Below are 20,453 nucleotides of genomic sequence, written 5' to 3'. Positions count from 1 at the left end.
ACAATCTACCAATACTTAAAAAAAAAAAAACCACTTCTAAACCCTCAAATGAAAATCCATACACATCATATACACATATCTAAACGCCAACAAATGAAATGCCACAAACATTACATGTCATAGCTGCAAAAGCGTGTAGATGCCAACCTCTTCCTCAGTAGTAAGAAAAAGAACACAATCTAACGGAAAATTTAATCTTTTTTCAAGAAACTGAGTTTCAAGTTTCAACTATAGAAATAAACACAAAACACAAAATCAAAGCTACTTCGGAAATGACGAAAAATGAAATGAGAAGAGAAGAAGTGAGATGGCGAATACCTGTCTAGGAGAACGAACGAGAGATGCAGTCGATATAGCATTTGCTGACGCCATTTCCACCAAGAAATGAAAGGAATTAGGGTTTTGAAGGTCGTCTCAAACGCTCAGCTGAGCTGCTCCGCGAGCAATAGTACCGTGCACAAGGTGGATAAGTAGCGAGAGGGCTTTGTAATGGGCTTATGTTTTACGGGGCGGAGTTTCCCGAAGATTCCTCCCAGCGACTTCCAGAACCGTTATAGGTTAATGGCTATGTTTGGTTGTCAAGAAAATATAATATATAAAATTCATGCTTATACAATAATTAATTTATGTGATTATTTTAAATTTGAATAAAAATCAAACTAAATAAGATATTCACAACTAAGTACAACCATGCATATGATAGCCACAGGCCGGAGTCTTTACATGGTGCAAGACATATGTCTGAGACGTCTAAGCATGGTTTCAAGTAGGGGTGTCAACGGTCTGGATTGGTGCGGTTTCGGTCTGGTTCCATCAGTTTCGGTGTGACTTTGGAACTGATCGAAACCGACCCATTAAGGATTTATCGGTTTTGGTTCGGTGTCGGATTCGGTGCGGTTTGGGTTCGAGTTGGTACCGGTTTGGATTTATCAGGTTCATTTCGATTTGGATCGGTTTTTTAAACCGGTATGGAGCCATTAGAGAACAACCAAATGTTGAACTGCTGAACTTCGGTTTCTTAAATCGATTTGTAACTGGGTTGGTTTTGGTTTTTGATCTAGTTTGGATTCGACTTTCCATACAAATGTATACAAAACTATGCAAATTTTGATTTTTTTAATGAATTTTGGAGTGTTTCGGTTTCTTACCGGTTTGGTTTCGATTTCGGTCCTGGTTTTGAGCCGGTTTCGGTTTGGTTTCGGGTTCATCCGGTTTTCGGTGCGGTTCGGTTTGGTTTTGGGGTTGCAATACTCGAAACCGAACCGAACCAATAAGGCTTCGGTTCGGTTCGGTCCGGGTTGTTATCGGTTTGGTCTGGCCGGTTTTACCGGTTCGGTTTAGGAATTGACACCCCTAGTTTCAAGTATTAGTCCTGTATCGGCTATATCAGAGCTGGATCGGTTGATTCCTGATTGATTCATGGGTAAAATAGTTAAAAATTCATTTTTTTTTTTTTTTAAAAGCAAGGGTAAAACCGATCGATACCCACAATCCATTCTGATCCGGATTGGTATCGAATACCTCCTAAATCCATGCGTCTAAGAGAGTTGAGATCTTCTGCTCGTATGTCCAAGTTGTCTTGCCATTCTTCAGTTTCCATAAATACCTTTGTACACCTTTTAAATGGTATTAAGTAGGATAGATGTTGGCACATAAAATGCATGTTCAAATGTACATTTTGGTGAACATACATGCAAGGGATCTCAACTCTATTTTGAGATGGGGGGGGGGGGAAACTACTTAACAGTTTGATAACGTTTCTGTTGTTTCTGTATCTAGAAACAGTAGAGACACAGAAACAACAGAAACGGAATTTTCACGTTTTTGAAAACAAAAACGGATTTTTTGATGTTTGATAAATCTGTTTTTCGAAACGTTTTTTGCAGACATAATGCCACTAAAAAACCAAATGGTATCATCGGATGCCCAAAAGGGAGAGAGTGTTTGGTTGCCTCTTTTAGGTTTACATAGTTGAGAGAATTATCGGGCACAACAGCATTTTCTTACTCTCAAATTCGTTTCTAGAAAAGACGAAACAAGTCTGACTTGTTTCGTTAAAGTCGTTTCTAGAATTGTAAATAGGCATAAATTTTGATTTATGTTTCTAGAAACGGGTGAAACAGAACAACTTTATCAAACGTTTTTTAGGTTGTTTCTCCATTTTTGGGAACAAGAAAACGCAGAAACGACAGAAATGAAACTTTATCAGACAGTGTTTGGTATTCGTAAGCCTTGATCCATGTGAGAGGAAAGATCATAATGTCTAGGGAAGATTAAAGATGGACAGACACGTTCAGAATTGAATTTTTCTTTTAATTGCAAGTGGGGTTTTTTTCTAATTCAAACACAGTTGTTTTTTTTTTTTGGTACTGCATTATCAAGAAGAACAACGTCCAAATTCAAAGTCGGCTGCGTTTGTAGTCATTCAAAAAAATTTATGGTATTTTTGTCTTATGGGAATAAGAACTTGACGTCTACGGTTTTTTTTATCGTTTTTTTTAAATGAATAGGGTAAAAAGAAAAAAGGAAAAACAGGAAGAATTCATGTTCTTGATAATTTCTCCAAGACCAAAATCTTCTCTATCTCCTTGAAACTCTAAAGAATCAAAACTTTCTTTGTCTCCTTGAAACTTTGAAAAAGTCAAGTGGTGAAGAATTTTCACTTGACCCTTGCTATCCTTCAATACAGATGATCATTGGTCTCCCTCATTATTGTCTTAGTGAAATCGGACTGAGTAACCCTTTCCGTGAAGTAAAAATCTCATCCAATTCCCTCTCTCCCTCATCCCTACCTCGGTGAAACGGTTTATGAAGCAGATTTACCAAACACCAAAATCGAATTTTTAACACATAAATGGAAATTTCTAGTTTTGATACGAAACAACTTCAGAAACATTACCAAATACGGCCGTAGTCTCAATAACTTTCTTTATTCTAACTCTATTAGCTAATTTATACTCTATAGAAACCCTTGCTCTATCTTTTTTCATACTATCCATAGACCCAAAATACTTAATAACAAAAAATTCAACAAAAATTTCTTATTTTCTTGTATGGTTTTTTAGGTGTCTACAGTATTCATCCATGGTGGATGATGTGGCAAACTTGGATAACTAGATACCAAGGCCGTCCTCTGAATTATTGACCTATCAAAATTGATTGCCAACTCAACCACCAAATCCTCTAGATTTTAAAACTTTATATCCTCTATGTTATCATTTGAGGAAACCCTCTGGCTCCCCGCCTTATGCAAGGGAAATAAAGAGTGGAAATTAACTTTAATTAAAATAAAAAATATAACTTTTTTTTGCTAAATCTATTATCTATCATGATTTCTTAATTAATTGAGGAAATTACAGTGATCTCCCCGGGATTCTAACAATATCTCGGCACCCCAAGCTGAATTTTTTAAATGACTAAATTATCCTCAATAGGATAAACTTACAAATCTACCCTTCTCCCCATTAACTCAAAGTCTACTGCCCTCAATTAGCCCCTCTTCTTCCCAATCTCTAATAACCCTAACATCTTTGGTCACAATTGCAGTGTTGCAGGTGATGAGAGAACGCTTTGAGCGAAAAGTCTCTTCTGTCTCTTTAACATTTTTCTATAAGGAAGGTAATTCGAGATGCCCTATCTCATCTACTAGCAGAGGGATTTTGTTGGGGATTCATCGCATGCTGTGATTTTTGCCATAGTTCTTTGAATAAGGAGTTCATTGGCTTCAAAGGCTCTCCATCATTCACTGAATTCAGTGGTGGCAATGTTGCTAGATTGATTATTTCGACCGATGCTGACCTGAGGCTTCGTTTGGTTGCAATGGAAATTTAAAGAGAATGGAAGTGAAATTTTCATACTTTAAAAATAAATGTTTATAATCATACCACATATGATTGTATAAACTACTTACTTTTTTTAACCATATTTAATAATGATATATTTTATATGTAATTTTTATTTTACATATTATAGCAAAGGGTGCAAAGTAAAGTGAAATTTTATAACCAAATATGGAATGATTTGAAGTTAATGTTAAAATCACATGGGCAATGATTATATATATATATATATATATATTTTCTTTTTTAAGTATGAAAATTTCACTTCCCTTCCCTTTTCCTCTTACAGTCAAACATAGCCTGAGTATTTTTCTAACTTGGCAATTCTTGTGAAGTGTGTTTTCCAGATAATTCCCTTGTAATATGGTTGAATTAAAATGACATTGAGTTTATGGATCTCTTTTTATCTGTCATCCTCGACTTCACTGAGAAATTACCTTCTTTATAGAAAAATGTCAAAGAAACAGAAGAGAATGTTCGAGAAGTGCTAGTCTCTCTTGTGATCCCTTCGAGGGGAACCAGACAATGGAATGTTCTTTCCTGGGGTATCGAATTTCTGGCTGAGCAATGGCCGTTGTTCACCTTCTCTAGGCATCCTCCACCTCATTCTTCAACATTTTCAGCGTTTTTCTCTTTTGTACTCTTCTCTATCACTTCCCTTCCAATTGTTTTCTCCAAGCCCGACGTCGATGCTGACGCACTTCTCAAGCTCAAGGAATCCTTCATCAATGCCGACGCCTACTCTTGGTCCCCGGGTTCTGCCCTCTGTTTGGATGAAATTCCCTGGACCGACGTCATTTGCGTCAAGGGCATCATCATCGGCCTTCACCTTGGTCGATTGGGTCTCTCCGGCACAATCGACATTGACGCCCTATGCCCCTTTGCGTCAAGGGCATCATTGTCAATCTTTATTACCCGTCCCATAGGACAATGAATTCTCAGGCTTGATCCCAACATCAAACAAAAAATCCTAAAATCCTTCAATGCCTCCAACAACAAATTGGAAGGGGAAATCAACCCCTTTAAAACAACCTAACTCCATGAACGAGAGGGGTTTGTGTCGTTGGGGTTTTGTAATTGTGGGGATGGAAGAGATCGTGTAGGAGATGAACAAGGTTTTGCAAAGGTGGAGTGCATGCCTAATCTTGCGTGCCAAATCAGTTCAATCAAAAGGTTGAAGGAGAGGTTAAAATGGTCATTTTACATTTTAAATTATTTTAAGTTAACACCATTACCTTCAAAAGGGTACAGATGTAATACTTTTCTAGTTTGGGGGTGCTACGACATTGTCAGAATCTCCAGGGGAGGTCATTGTAATTATTCCTAATTAATTCAAATCTGATAACTAATTTGGCAAAAGATTGATAAGCCATTAGAAGCACAGGAGGTAGTGACACATGATTCGTTTATAAGAGCCCATATGTAAGCAAAGAGAGAGTGAGAGGGCACATGATACCGTCAGTAGGATCATCATTTTCCCTATTAAATTTTATATTTGCAATAAAATTCTTTGGTTTTGAGAAGGAAAATAAAGATTTCATTTCAAAAGTATGATTAATATAATTAGTAAGAATTTAAGTTAATCACCACTGTGCTTACAGAGTGGGGGAGAAATCTACATGCTTTCTGCGTAAATTGTCATCTTTTATACAGAAAAAGATCTTCTCCAACATCAGCAAAAACCCTTTGATGACTCATCCAAGGGTTGGGAAGAGTTGGACATGCATCCCTAGGTCTTGATAGATGTTCGGATGTATATCCAACTCTTTCCAGCCCTTGAATGATCATTAGAGGAGAGTTTGATGCCCCCATTAGATCCCTCCCACGCTAAACCAATAGAGGCATCAGAGAGAATGCCTCACAATTGGTATACATAAAACCCACATGATAAGGGAGAATGAGGGAGGAAAGAGTGTTAGAAAGCGTGAGAGCACCTGCACATAGACATTGGGTACATCATAACTTTGTATATTTTAAAATTGATTTCACTTCTTTTTCCTTTTTTTTTTTTTACTTGGAAACAAACGGGGTCATGGTAGGCAGGAGATCTTGCAATCTACTAATTCATAAAACTTCAGCCCGTTTGATCTATGACATGGCAGACATTAAGGCCATTGGTCCAAATGACTTCTTTGCCCTTTCTGACTTTTTCAACTCTGCTTAACTGGCTCAGCTGGTAATGGGCTAGTGCAGTAGAGCACTTAGGCTCAGGAGGTCTCGGTTTGAAGCTCTTGTTCCTCACCTTACTGAGCTTTTTATTTGTTAATCGGGGTGTTTGGGCCAGCTTATGCATACCTCAATTAATCCTCAAGGAGATTAGTACAATAATCTATCGCCACGGTCTTCACTTAAATCGCAGATGTTGTGCCCCTATTTACATAATCCTCAAATCGTCCTAACCATTTAGACAACCCACGGATGGATGAAAAATTGGTATCAGATTGGTCAATTTGCATTAATATTGAAATAATCGAATTGATAGTAATTCCTGACTAATCCCATATTCTGGTTGATCTATATCGGCATCAATCTAAATCCTTGACATAGATAAGTGCTCAACAATGGATTAATTAGTGGAAGCTAGAAATTTTTAAAATGAGGGTGAAGTCGTTAAATCCTGCAAGCTAGTAAATTTTTCAAAGGTCTTGGTAAAATTTTCCTTTCACTAATACAAAACGAATTACAAAAAAATTTGCTTAGACAATTAAATTTATTATAACAGTTATGTTACACTGACATAACTGAAACAGACGGAACCTTATTGACCATCTCAAAGATAATTGATAGTCTTATAAGCAATTACATTTTAAAAGACTCCCTTCCCTGTATGTTTCAAGTATTATACAACCTTCGTCTATGAAGTTTAGAATTACAAATTCTTTCCTTCTAAGCTGTAGAATATATCAATCTTACCGTGAGAAACCGTTAAGTATATTACATATTTCTCTTAAATCCTAAAATACCCTTGATCTAATGGAGAGACGATTTTACCTCAACCCTTATTCTCGTCTTATTCCTTCCTTGAGAAACCATGGGAGAGTTAGGATTTTTAAGCTATATGAAGCCGCTGGTTGATGCGTGGCCTGAGATGGCTGCCATGGTTGGCAAGGGCATTGATAAGATTTCGGTAGTCAGTGCAACCCCTTCGTAAGATTTCGGCATCAAGCCGAGTAGATTTTGAGAGGTTCGGGTTGAGTGTCTCGACGCAGATGATTTCTACGAAGCAATCCTGTACTCCTAGCTTCTCCAACACTTTAATCGCATGTTTCCTGTCGGAGTTCGTGAAAATCTGTCACAACAACAACAATGAAGGATTCAATTTCAGCGTTCACTCATAATACTAGTAGACGATTCACAATTCATTCGGAAATTTGCTTTTTAATTCTTTACAAGTTTTCTTTGGTTGATGCTCCGCAGTAGGTTTCGTAGTTGAGGATCTGGTTTGATCTTCTCGTACGGTAATCTCCCGTGCACAAAACTGTTTGGGGCAGGGGCAGAGGCACAAAATAGAGGCAACGATTCTTAATGCAACGGACACCAAGAAGAAATTCTTCGAGAAAGTGAAAAAATCTCTCTAATTTCATCTAATAATCATAAGAAAACGTCAAAGTGCTTTCAAAATCAAAATGCCTCACCTGTGATAATCGTCGGTGTCAATATCATAACCTAGAGCTTTTTAAAGAAATTATGAAAATAGAAAAATATTAAAACAGAGAAAGAAAAATCATCGTTGCCGGTTAACGTGAGCAGGTAAAGGCTGCCACGCTTCTCCAATGTGCACATGGTTGGCTCCTCCTCCTCCTCTACTCTCTCTCCCCTACCCAGAGTTGGGAATTAAAACCCTACCGAAAAACTTGTGCGTTCGCCGCCGAGAGAGACAAGAAGAGCATCGTTCTGCGTGAAAAAGAAAAATCTCAAAACCCTAACCTCGAAGAAGAATGTCATGGGCGACATTTGGGGGTGTTAATCAATCCAGGTGTTTCTAGGTATTGCAGAGAAAGAAACGGATCTCGGAAACAAGAAAAAGCTTTCGCCGCCGATTGGAGCTTATGGAGAGAAATCAGAGATTGATGGTGATGTAGACGACGGGATCGCATTGGTTAGGGCAAAACTCATGTCTGAACTCCGTACGAAGGGATGGGGTTAAAAAAGTCATTTAACATCTGCTTGCTCGTAACATTTTTAACACCGTAAAGTACGTTTGTAATTACAAACTTCACAGAGGCCTGACTGTAATACTAAAAACATACAAGGGAGGGAAATATAATTTCCTCTTAAAAAAATTGACGACGGTAGATAAACAAACTTCAAAATGTGTCGCATACCATCCATATGAGTTCCAAAGGAATTACATACCAATTTACCAAAAAGAAGGAAGAATCATTTAATCCCTTCTTCACATTCAAATTTACCTCCTTATAAAATAAGAATTACAAGTATTACATTTCCTAAAAATGATTGTGAGTCGTACGTATAGCTCCAAATTTCGTTGAAATATAGCTCGAAATTTCATTAAAATATCATCAAATTTTTGTATTTCATCAGTTTCGACATACTACAGGAGGTAAAACCTGAAATAGCATAATTTTGATCATAATTATAGACTATTTCATCAAAATTGCGGCCATTTGTCCCTCAAAATGGTCAAGCAAAACTAATGGGAAAAAATGCATTGTTTCAGCAAAATTTGGCAAAATTTTGGTATTTCGCCCCTTTCAATCTAACCGAAATGGCCTACCGAGATGAGATTTACAACGTTGGCCATACACATCCAATTATTAAAGAACGCATGTAATCAGAGCTTAGAAAAGGGAGACCACAAAGGGCTAAAATCTAAAGCACTAAATGAGTAGCTAGTGAGAACAGATGTTTTACATATGAAAAAAAAAATATATATATATATATATAATATAAAGAAAAAATTCTAGTACCGCAAAAAGGAGAAGGTATTTACAAGGCTAAAGAGCTAATGTGCAGCTGCAGCGGCTGGGAAAATAAGAGAAAACGCAGGCCCTCATCACATCCATCACATTACCAAACAATGGGAGATCTGCTCCAAAAAATTCACCGAGAGATGCCCCAAGCAGTAGATTTGTCAACTCAAAGCTGAAGCTTCTTCCAAAGGTGAAACAAATATACACGAGAGCAGCACAAGGCAGGAGGAAGAGGAGCCATATGTAACCCACAACTAGCATTCACAATTACATCCATCCATTCCCCTCTAATGCTAATTTCCAAAGATCCACCACCTTTTCTTTCTTTTAGTTTCAAATGCAGGCATATCTGGATTCCAACCAAAACAAAGAAACAAGTACTGAAGATAAGAAACTTGGCAAATCAATATGCTCATTGAATTAACCTCCACACAGCTATGGACTTTACCTCCTTCTGGATAAATTGAGTTATAATGAACCTCTGCCCAAAAGCTCAAGAAAATAACTGCAGAACAAAAATAAAGTTTGTCGCAGTCCATTCTTGAAAAATGAAAAAATGGGAGGGGTATATGTGAAAATTGGTCTTCCTGATTGAACCAGTATTAGCATTTTACAGACACTTGACAAGGACAACATGTGTTGGACTCCAACACAGCAGACCCGAAGGCTTCAATGAAGCAGTAGTTAATTGCAACAGCGAGCTAGACACATTCCACCTCAAAACTAATAAGCAAACAGAAATCACACCAGGCAAGTCAAGCTAATCTAGATTCGCAACATTTTTTCCATCATCAATGGATAAGGTGAAAACCATGCCCAACAGACATTCAACGTAACTTACAAGGCTTAGTGAGGACACCTTGGTACTAAGGTTATTCTTCTAAAAGATTAGAGAAGTTCGTTTGGATTTTTTTTTTTTTTTGGTTGGGGGGAGTGGGGAGGGGGGAGGGGGGAGGGGTGGGGTGAGAAAAGAATGAAACTTCTGGCAGTCTTTGTTTCTAATTATGTGTTCCAAAAAAATATTTATGTACAGACACATTTTTTGTATTTTGCTTTTTATAAACAAAACCAAGTGGAAAACATATCCAAACGATGCCTTAATTACTTTTTTTTCTTTTAGAAGTGACGTTTTTCAAAATAACAGACTAGTTTAAAAAGTTTCTTAGTATCCCACTTCTGCTTTAAAATAATGTCATCAATCTAAAATATTGAAGAGTTGAGTGGGATGAATTTTAGAAATAATGAAAATCTTTAAATCACTCAAGATTGTTCTCTAGTTAAAGAACAGTCTCAGACTGGAACCAGGTTCTTGAAGATTGCAACCAACAAGGATGAAGCAACCGAATTTGTCTCCCAATCAAAATGGAAAACTACAATGCATAAAGAAAATTAAATCTTTTAAAACTTTACCTCGTTTTGACTTCTGAATATTGGGAAGAATCTCAATGTAACAGGTGTCCTTAAAAGATGTTATGACAAATATCTTAATGCCATACTGCAACAGAATAGCAACATAAATTAGTAATCAGGGTAAAAATAATCCATGCAGCATAAGAAATAAGGTGTGGCTTGTAGAAGTTAAGAGAAAAGGCATCAAATATGAGCATTCTAAGGAAGCAGGCAAAGGTTTCCATCCAACAATGTAGAAATGTATAGCTGATCACTGTAATATTGGAGGAAATATTGTTCTCATGCTTTCACTCTTCAAACAACAAGCTCTTGTAGGGCAACACTATTATAACATAATTGCTTTCTTCACTCATCAATCTTGAGACCGATTTCCAGTCATGGTTTAAATTACAACAAAATGTTACAGATTTGAATTCTAGCATTAAACACATATTTATAAATAAAAAAAGCATCATACGCTTTTAGCGTTCCTGTTGCCCAAGACATGTTGAAAATATTTCTTAAAGTTCTGTACTTTGTTTCCTCAGCTAAAGATCCCTTTTTTCCTGAAATTCTATTGATGCTGTAGCCTTGAACTGGCTAGAACGGTATGACAGCCTTTGTAAGCCAAAACCTAAACAATCCAGTTCATTTTTTCCCAGCCCAAGACCCATAGGGGCTAAATTGCAAAGTAATTTTTTAGGTTGGGTTTTTGTGTAATTATATTGGGGCCAAATTGAATAAGGACGTTTATTTGCAATTTTTGGTCTTTCTTTCTTTTGGGTTTATTTTAGTAGAAATAAGCCTTGGGTTGGGTAATAAATGTGTTCGTCCAATGGGAATTTATTGCAACGGGCCTAAAATATGGGTAGAAATTGCGAGGTAGGAAGATAGGATTTACTTTATTAGGCTAGTTTGAGATATTATTTAGTTTAATAATTGTTATTTACTCGGTTGTTAAATATAGGGTGCAGTCTTAACTGAAAAGAATTCATATTCCTACTTTGGATAAAGTTTAATCATGTGGGACACCTATTCTAACTAGTTAAGGTACAGTTTTAGTTATAAGGGACATATATTCCTATTATGGATAGAATTTCCTACTTCAAGTACACTTCCTTCCTATTGTGAGTACACTTTTAGTTTCTCTATAAACAATGTAACTCTTAAAGTCTACCCATTGTTTTCAATATTGAATAATGCTTGGCTTTGCTCTAATGTTCTATGAAATTCAGAATAGCTTCTGTGAGATGCTAAAGTAGGGCTGATGGAACTTCAGTTTAGTTTCAAGTGAGATGCTTGGTTCATATACATCTTTCTTCCATTCTTCATCATCTTATTAAAACAGAAGCATGACCACCACCATTGGATGTGGTTTGATCTTTTATGTTGGGCTTGTTCTGACAGTATATGGTTATGGGCTTTTGTCGAATTGTTTTTGTTTGATATAGGCTCAATTAAAAGGCCCAAATTTTAGGTCCAAATTGGTTCGCGAAATTAGATTTTGATTAGGTAGTTAGTATTAGCAATGGGGCCCATTTGCTAATAGTTAGGAAGTTATTTTGTTAGATAAAGCTTACCCTATTTGTGAAACTTACCTAGGAGGAGATGACTTTCTAAAGAGTCTACGTATCAAAGATGTTCTTTATCTATTTAAGTTGTTATTTCTTTTATAATTTAACTGTTTGAGTCAAGTGAGAAACTTAGGTTAGTTAGACTTCTATAATAACAACTCAGACTTATCCCAATTAAATGGGATCGGCTACATGGATTATTATCCTCCGATGACCAATCAGCTTTGATAGAAATCCTAAGCTATGCAAGTATTTCCTCAGCACTTCTCCCAGATCATTTTAGGTTTGCCCATGGCTCTTTTAGCTCCTTAAATATGAAGGAAATCACTCCTCTGTACTATAGCATCTAAAGACCTCTGTATAACATGGTCATGCCACTTCAAACGACTTTCTCATAGCTTATCATGTATCGGAGCTGTTAGAACACTAGGATCCTGCAACCAGATCAGGCAAAGAGAAAGAAAGGAGAGAGAGAGAGATGCAGTCATCGAGCAGCAGGCCCCTCCTCCTCTATTTACACACTGAATAATAAAAATAATATGGGGACTAAATACTCTTGTGCCCTGCGCACCAAACTTTAAAGATAACCAGAAAACCCAATACGACCTAAATGCCCCTAGAAACTCATCAGGAACTACTCTCAAATCAGCTCTAACCTGACCATTCCTTACTTTATCCTTCCTAGTTTCGCTACTGATACATCTCAACTGCACTGAGTTTATCTATATGATGATTCTTAACTGCCCAACATTTCGCACCATACATCAGAACAGATCACCAAAGCCTTGATGTTCAACCAGAACCAATTTTTCACTCTAAGCCAATTTGTTGACTATAATTGGTTTTTTTTCCTACAGAATAATAAATAACCAAAGAAGTAGAAAGCATAAAATAGATAATGGACAAAGAAATAGAATACACACAACAGAAAGAAAAATATGCATAGTAAGAATTGGTCAAGAAGTATCCGTAGTAGGTCAAAGGTCGCCTACAGGATTCCCGGGTCATTCAGTTATTATGCCCACACTTTACATGTCCCCTCTCAAATTTGAATTCAAATAAACAATAACCTGTATAGAAGTAACATCAAAATTTTGGGCAGGTTGACAAGATAGATGCAAGGGCATGTCTAGAACTCTAGAAGTCTATACTAATAATACTAGTTTTCTAAAGCTATCAAGGAAGATCATAATAACTGTCAGGAACTGCCTAGTTTCCTAGAACTAGAAACTGATTACTATACATCTTTTTGCAGGATAGACCATAACTATTCACAGAAAGAAAACTAGAAGAATAAGGCTTTTTCCAAAAGGCACAGCTGAATAGCAAGCTTGGAACAAATCAAGGAGCATAAGGAAAAAATTATGCTCTCAACAAATTCACACAATCAAAGAAGCACAGACAGAATTCAAAGAAATAAAGGGAGGTCACTAAAACATACTGAATCTGCAGCAGCTTGTAATGTGACATGATCACCCCATTCACCAGACCTGTTTTTGCCCACATTAAAAAGAATAGATGCAGTCAAGTCTCAGCCAAGAAACATCATAATTAGAAACATTCTGAGGTGGAAAGGAATAGAGTATTACTTGGACATCTTTTTCAAGTAGTCACTATAAGCCATAGGAACATATCCTTCATAAATGTCTGGATGGGACTTGAGCTGATCAAATAAAAAAAGCAGCAGCCCAAAAAAGAATCCCAATAGATTATTACAATCAAATATGCACAATAATAACAGCACACACATTCATTATAAATGCAACTAAACTATAATAACATAACAGCAAAAAGAAACCAACCTGATCAACAATTTGTTGTCTCACAAACTTGTGGTGCTCGGTAGTACGATAGAACTGATCTGATAAGGCACGAAACTAAGAAAAATATGAAAATAATGAGACACGATTTAATTTAATGATAGGAAGATAACTAAAAAAGAAATGGAAATAAGGTTCCACGACCACAGTAAGCAGGAACAACAACACAAAAATAGAATGGACCAAGCCAGAACTGCCTCACAAGATGAAATTGGATAATTCTGATGACAGAATTCAGAAGAATAAAAATTGAAAGTGATACACAGATATTTTCAAGTACAGTGATCACCATAAGAACTGATGCCAAAGAAAATTCAATAAGAAAAGAGCATGAGTTGATTTCTTTTTAGACAGGTATGCACAAAGGAACAATTTCATTCCGAATGAAGAATGGCTTTTCTACTGAAGCTACAACTGGGGACAAACCCTGGTCAAATCTGAACCAATTTAATAATTCAAAACCAATCAAACAAGAAAGGAAAAAATGAGAAAGTTTTGTGGTCTATTTTATAATTTAAAAAGCATCAAGTAAGTGATACTGTGATAAAAGCAATCATACAAAAACAATAGATAAACAGTGTCACAAATAGAAAGATATGCCTGTAATAAGCTGAGCGAGGACATGAGTAAATCATTAACCCTAAGATTATTAATCAAGGCAATCTAGCAAACAACATACATATCCACAATAACAAAAAATGGAACACATGAAAACAATCTCATATGCTCCATATACAACAGATTAAAGCTGTGAAATTCAAGGAAAGGAGAAGCACAAAGGTCCCGGATTTCCTCGACCGAATGTCACATTAAGAGTTAAGCAGTTTATTTCAAATACATGGAACAGACAGAGATGTACCTGACTTCACAAGGGGGCAAACATGAAGAAAAACAAAAAGAAAAAGAAAAAAAAATGAAAATATTCACACAAATAAGCACACAATCAATGTACTAAGCATGGAGGGTGTAGCACAGAACCATTGCAAGGTTTCAGGGTTCGCTATGTCCTAAAGATCTCATCAATTGAGGTCAAAACTAAAAAAATAATTATACAGGATGCAGCATCTTGTTTTTGCAATAGGGAAAGAAGTTCTGGACATGTATCACAGAACTTCCAAGGGGAAAAATAAATTATATGCTGATTTTGATGTTCATGCAGATGAATAATGTTTACATGCTATCAGTAAACCATTGACTTGCTTTGATATGGTAAGTTCTCCAACCATACCTCCTACATTAGTTATTACTATCAGAGTTTATGTAATAAGGGTACTTTAGGGTTAAGTGTATTATATTTGTATTTTCTATTTTCCCCTTTTGCCTCCCTAGGGAGTTGTATGTAATTCTTTACATCTTGTTAGTGAAGTAATATATATGTGGTAGATGATCTTTTCTCTACACACAACATTTCACTATTCTCTTCTTCTCCAACCGTCCATTCTCTTGTTCTCTTGTTTCTCCTCCCATCTTTACATTCTAACTATTACTATATTAATGCTTAATGTTGACACAAAAAAAATCAGTAAAATTTTAAAAACAGTGGGGTCAGGTGAGACCATAATGTACACAGCCTTATCCCTGCTTTGGAGAGGTATATCTCAAGTATAAAGCTTTCCTTCATCCTTTCTTTGATCATAAACTTAAGGCATATACAAAACTAACATAAAGGATACAGCTTCTGCTGATTCATCTTTTTCGAGATGTTAAATTGAAGGACAGCATAAAAAACTACTCCAATTGCTATCTCATGGCTTACAACGTATATGATAAACTGTACCAAGAACCTATGGCATCCTAAGAACTAGAATTGTGACCTGATGATTTATCATAATTATTGTATACACCTTATCTATCAATTCAATTCATCAAAGTATTCATCATATGCTATCTAGAAGCCCTGTTTTTCTGAAGCATATTAAGACACAAAATATGGACATATGCCAACTTAATTAACTCAAAGAAAATGGGATTAGGTCAATAGTTAAAAATCCAGTGAAAAGGTTTACAAGTAACAATGCTGGGGCATGTCACATGCAAACCTAAAGTTAAAATAATAAAAGTTATGATTACAATAATATTAAATCTAGGAAATCAGGGGCCAAGTTACCTGACAGTTACCATCTCCTTGAACCTTGAGCTCAACCAGATCATATAATTGCAATCTAGAAAAGAAAGAATATCTAATGAATCAAACAGTATCGAGAACCACAATACATTGAGAGAGAGAGAGAGAGAGAGAGAGATGGGGCAGCCCCATTAAAAATAAACATGGAAGGTTGCCATTATCATCAAGAAAAAAATCCCCATAACATGCCCACAACTTCAAAAGGGCAAAAGAGCACTCAACCGGTCGCGAAGCCCCATCACCCAGACACAGAAAAGGGGGGCAAAATGATGCCCCACCCCTAGAAATACAAAAATCCCACCCCGTTGATGCCAATGTGTGCCCCCACATTGGACCCCACGCTGGCACAGGGGCCATGCAACCAGGGAGCGTTCTTTCCCCAAATCAAAAAAATGAATTTGGCTTGAGCTTCACATTCATATAATAATATCAAGAGTAAATTACTTAGACCTACCCTGAACTTTGCCTTAATTCCAATCACCACTCTTGTATTTCAAAAATTACAACTGCTTTCCCTAATTACCAAAAGTTGTTAGTAAGCCCCACCCCATTAGGTCTTTACCGTCAACTGAAGACGTCACATGGACCTAAATATTAAATTGACAAACCTACCCTAGAAACAATCTCACAGCAAGATCCAAATAAATAGCCTAACCCCAAAAGTCAACCATCTAAGACGAAGGTCAAAATACAGGAATCAATCCCCCACAAGAATTAACACCCTTCAAAAGACGAGAGAGAATGGTTGGGTAGTTTGAGAGTAATTAGAGAATTTCTGTTATGAAAGAGAGATTTCATAAATCAATAAAACTAAATTAGATCCAGTCCATAGGTCAGATCCTTCCCAATTTCAGATTGAATCTCCCCCTAGGGTAGCTTTACTAACCCCCAAAATATGACCTCAATCTATTGGCCAGATTAGAAATAATTAGGCAAATAAAATTTCTGGACACAATTTCAGCAGATAGTACATCTGAAATTAGTTTCAATCTAAGGATGGGATTGTGGCCAAACTTGGATCGAGTTTAACTCTCAGTAAGATCAATCAACATCCAAAATTTGGAGTAAATCAGATGGCCAGATTTAAAATAATTAGACAATCCGCAAACCTGAAACCAAAATTGGCAGATTTAGAAGAATATTAATTGCAGCAGATCAAAACTTCAAGTTAACATCAAACTTCAATGATCGGGTCGTAATTATTCATAAACTATTATTCAATTGTTAATTTTAATTAGGTTTTCATGATTAATTTGACCACATATTATGATGATCTTTGATTGCAGGGTTTTTAAGAGATGTGCACAGGTTTGATGCTAAATGGATGGAGATGGTTCAGTCTAGAAGCAAGGGCAAAAGATCAGGGGAAGAGTTGGAATTTTCAGGAGAACCCCACGGTTTCCCCCTCTCTCCCTCTTTCACACGTCCCTCTTTTCTCTTCCCTCTCCTACTTCCTCTCCTACTTTCTCTCATCTTTTTCTCTTACCTTGTCCAAATTAGACTAGGAGTATCTTTTGTCCTAATCTAATCCATCTCTCTCTCACCCACGCATTCCCTCTCTCTTTTCCCTATTTCTTCTCCTTTCTCCCACGGTTCCCTATTCTTTCTCTATCTCCCATCGACTCTCTCTCCTACCCATGATTTCTCTCTGCACAAATCCATCTCCCACCATATCCCTCTCCCCTACAATATCTCCCATGCCCATGGTTTCCCTCTCTCTCACCGAATTTCTTTCTCCCACTCTTTTGTCCTAACCTTAGTCCATCTCTCTCTCCCCTCCTTGCTCTCCCATCTCACGCACCCTTATCTCCCAATCCAATTCCACCTCTACCATCACACGCACCCCCTTCTTCTCCCTATATCTCTCTTTTGGTCCTTCTCTCTTGGGGGACTCTTCACACCCATTCTCTAGGACATAGGCTGCCCATATCAACCCTCACATACATCAACCCTTGCTGGTTTTTCCTTTTTGGTTTTCACAATTCTCCTGTTTTTCTTGGATCACACATTCTTTGGGACGGATTTTCCTGTACAGCATTGCACAGAGATCACCACCATTGCATCGAGGTTCCATCACCATCATCATTGCTGCCCTTCATTCATTAGTACCATGAGCAGCTAAGTCCCCTCTCTATCTTTAGGTTTAGATGAAGTTTTGATTTATTGTTATTTAATTTATGGTTGGAATTCATACTTGATTGTTTGATGTTAAAGACCCCTTCCCATTGTGGATGATTTTTAATGGTTAAATTAGTTTAGAATATTTGTTTTTGTGATTCAGTTATTCTATTCAAGCAATGGTATTTTATGTTGATTTTTAGCATACACTAATGATAGTCTTTAACCAATCAAACTAAGTGTGTTGAGCGAAAGCGATAGACGATAGTGCTTGACAGGAGAGGTTATGCTTAGGGTAGCCAGAGATTATATTTCTGTGGTTGTATTGGAACTTGTAGTTTCAATGAACCGAAGTATGAACCAGAGATTGGAAATAATACCAAAACGGTTTCGAGACCTCTTTACACCCATTCTCTAGGATAAATTTCTAAAATTAAAACTAAAACAAAACAATTAAATCAATCTTAGCAAACCGTGCTTCGGTTCCCCGACAACAGCACCAAATTTGATCACATTCGTGAATGAATCAAAATAAACCCTAACTAAACTATGAGATAGTGGTAAGAAAAGGGTCGAACCTCCAGAGAACTAGAAGGCTAAATCTACTAAGATTGAAGTGAATATTGTTTTGAAAAACAAAATTATAAAATCCAGAATTGAAATTAAAACTAAGTAAGCCAATTAACAAGAACAAGAATTAAAGAGAAGAAGCTATCCTCAGGTCTCAAATCCGTTTTGGTATTGTTACCAATCTCTGGCTCATACTTCGGATCACTGAAACTACAAATTCCAATGCAACCACATAAATATAATCTCTGGCTACCCTAAGCATAACTTATCCTATTAAGCACTATTGTCTATCGCTTTCTCTTAGTACGTTTAGTTTGATTGGTTAAAGACTATCATTAGTGTATGCCAAAAATTAACATAAAATACCATTGCTTGAATAGAATAACTGAATCACAGAAACAAATATTCTAAACTAATTTAACCATTAAAAATCATCCACAATGGGAAGGGGTCTTTAACATCAAACAATCAAGTATGAATTCCAACCAGAAATTAAATAACAATAAATCAAAACTCCATATAAACCTAAAGATAGAGAGGGGACTTAGCTGCTCATGGTACTAATAAATGAAGAGCAGCAATGATAATGGTGGTGACGGAACCTCGATGCAATGGTGGTGATCTCTATGCAATGCTGTCCAGGAAAATCCGTCCCAAAGAATGTGTGATCTAAGAAGAAAAGAGAATTGCAAGAACCAAAAAGGAAAAACCAGCAAGGGGTGATGTATGTGAGGGGTTTATATGGGCAGCCTATGTCCTAGAGAATGGGTGTGAAGAGTCCCCCAAGAGAGGACCAAAAGAGAGACATAGGGAGAAGGAGGGGTGCGTGTGATGGTAGAGGTGGAATTGGATTAGGAGAGTGAGGAGAGATAAGGGTGCGCGAGATGGGAGAGCAAGGAGGAGAGAGAGAGAGAGATCGACTAAGGTTAGGAAAAAAGAGAGGGAGAAAGAAATTCGCTGAGAGAGGGAAACCGTGGGCATGGGAGATATTGTAGGGGAGAGGGATTTGGTGAAAGATGGACTTGTGGAGAGAGAAATCGTGGGTAGGGGAGAGAGTCGGTGGGAGAGAGAGAAAGAATAGGGAACCGTGAGGGAAAGGAGAAGAAATAGGGAAAATAGAGTGAGGGAATGCGTGGGTGAGAGAGATGGATTAGATTAGGACAAAAGATACTCCTAGTCTAACTTGGACAAGGAAAGAGAAAAAGATGAGAGAAAGGAGAGGAGGATGAGAAGAAGTAGGAGAGGGAAGAGAAAAGAGGGACGTGTGAAAAAGGGAGAGGGGGGATACCGTGGGGTTTTCTCTCTCCCCTCAATCTCCTTTTTTTTATTTTTTTATTCTCTTCTTCTCTTTAAAATTCCAACTCCACCCTTGATCCTTTGCCCTTGCTTCTAGACTAAACCATCTCCATCCATTTAGCATCAAACCTGTGCACATCTCTTGAAAACCTTGCAATCAAAGATCATCACAATATGTGGTCAAATTAATCATGAAAACCTAATTAAAATTAACAATTGAATAGTAGTTTTATGAATAATTACCACCCGACCATTCAGTTAAATGCTAATCCTTGGATGGTGACTTGATTCCCGAAAGATCAGCTCAACCTATCCAGGAACAAGAGACCAATTACTTGTAATTGGCTAATGGCAGAGAAGAATCTTCCAGAAAACCAGATTGCAGAGCTTTGAATGAAGGGATTTTAAATAACTTCTCCAGCAGTATAACTTCAGTGACTCAATAGCAGTCAAGATCAAAATCAGCAGTAAAGTCTCCCACTCAGTAGATACTCAGATCAGCTTACACACACAAATAGGATTTGGTAGAACAAAGAAGAAGGGAAAGAAGAAAGTAGGAGGAGCGGAATAGGGGATTGGGACCTATCTCAGGTCAAAGGTATCTCAGCTACTGTTTCTCACAGATATTTCCAGCCAAAAGGCAACATAATATCATTAATCTCAATCGTACAAGGCCAATGGCCCTTACAAGGGTTTATAAATAACTAAATTAAAAACCCTAATCTAACTCGGCTGTTACAAGTATAACTGAGTTAGGAAACAAACCACTTTTTTTTTTTTTTTTTTTT

General features: G+C 37.0%; 1 protein-coding gene across 3 annotated transcripts in view; it reads right to left on the bottom strand.

Moving 5' to 3' along the window:
- Positions 1-8,663: 8,663 nt before the first annotated feature.
- Positions 8,664-20,453, bottom strand: part of LOC122057756 (OVARIAN TUMOR DOMAIN-containing deubiquitinating enzyme 12-like) — a 25,440-nt gene continuing 13,650 nt past the window's right edge. For all 3 annotated transcript variants that reach the window (XM_042620004.1, XM_042620003.1, XM_042620005.1), the window contains 7 exons: positions 15,664-15,718; positions 13,539-13,613; positions 13,326-13,399; positions 13,178-13,226; positions 10,184-10,268; positions 9,222-9,278; positions 8,664-9,122 (listed from right to left, as the gene is read on the bottom strand). In XM_042620004.1, coding sequence (XP_042475938.1) covers positions 9,067-9,122; positions 9,222-9,278; positions 10,184-10,268; positions 13,178-13,226; positions 13,326-13,399; positions 13,539-13,613; positions 15,664-15,718 — 451 coding nt within the window. In that variant the 3' untranslated portion in view covers positions 8,664-9,066. The remainder of the gene's footprint in view (positions 9,123-9,221; positions 9,279-10,183; positions 10,269-13,177; positions 13,227-13,325; positions 13,400-13,538; positions 13,614-15,663; positions 15,719-20,453) is intronic.

Source organism: Macadamia integrifolia, chromosome 12, assembly GCF_013358625.1.
Source record: "Macadamia integrifolia cultivar HAES 741 chromosome 12, SCU_Mint_v3, whole genome shotgun sequence".
NCBI classification, from domain to species: domain Eukaryota; kingdom Viridiplantae; phylum Streptophyta; class Magnoliopsida; order Proteales; family Proteaceae; genus Macadamia; species Macadamia integrifolia.
This window is presented reverse-complemented; position numbering and strand designations above follow the sequence as displayed.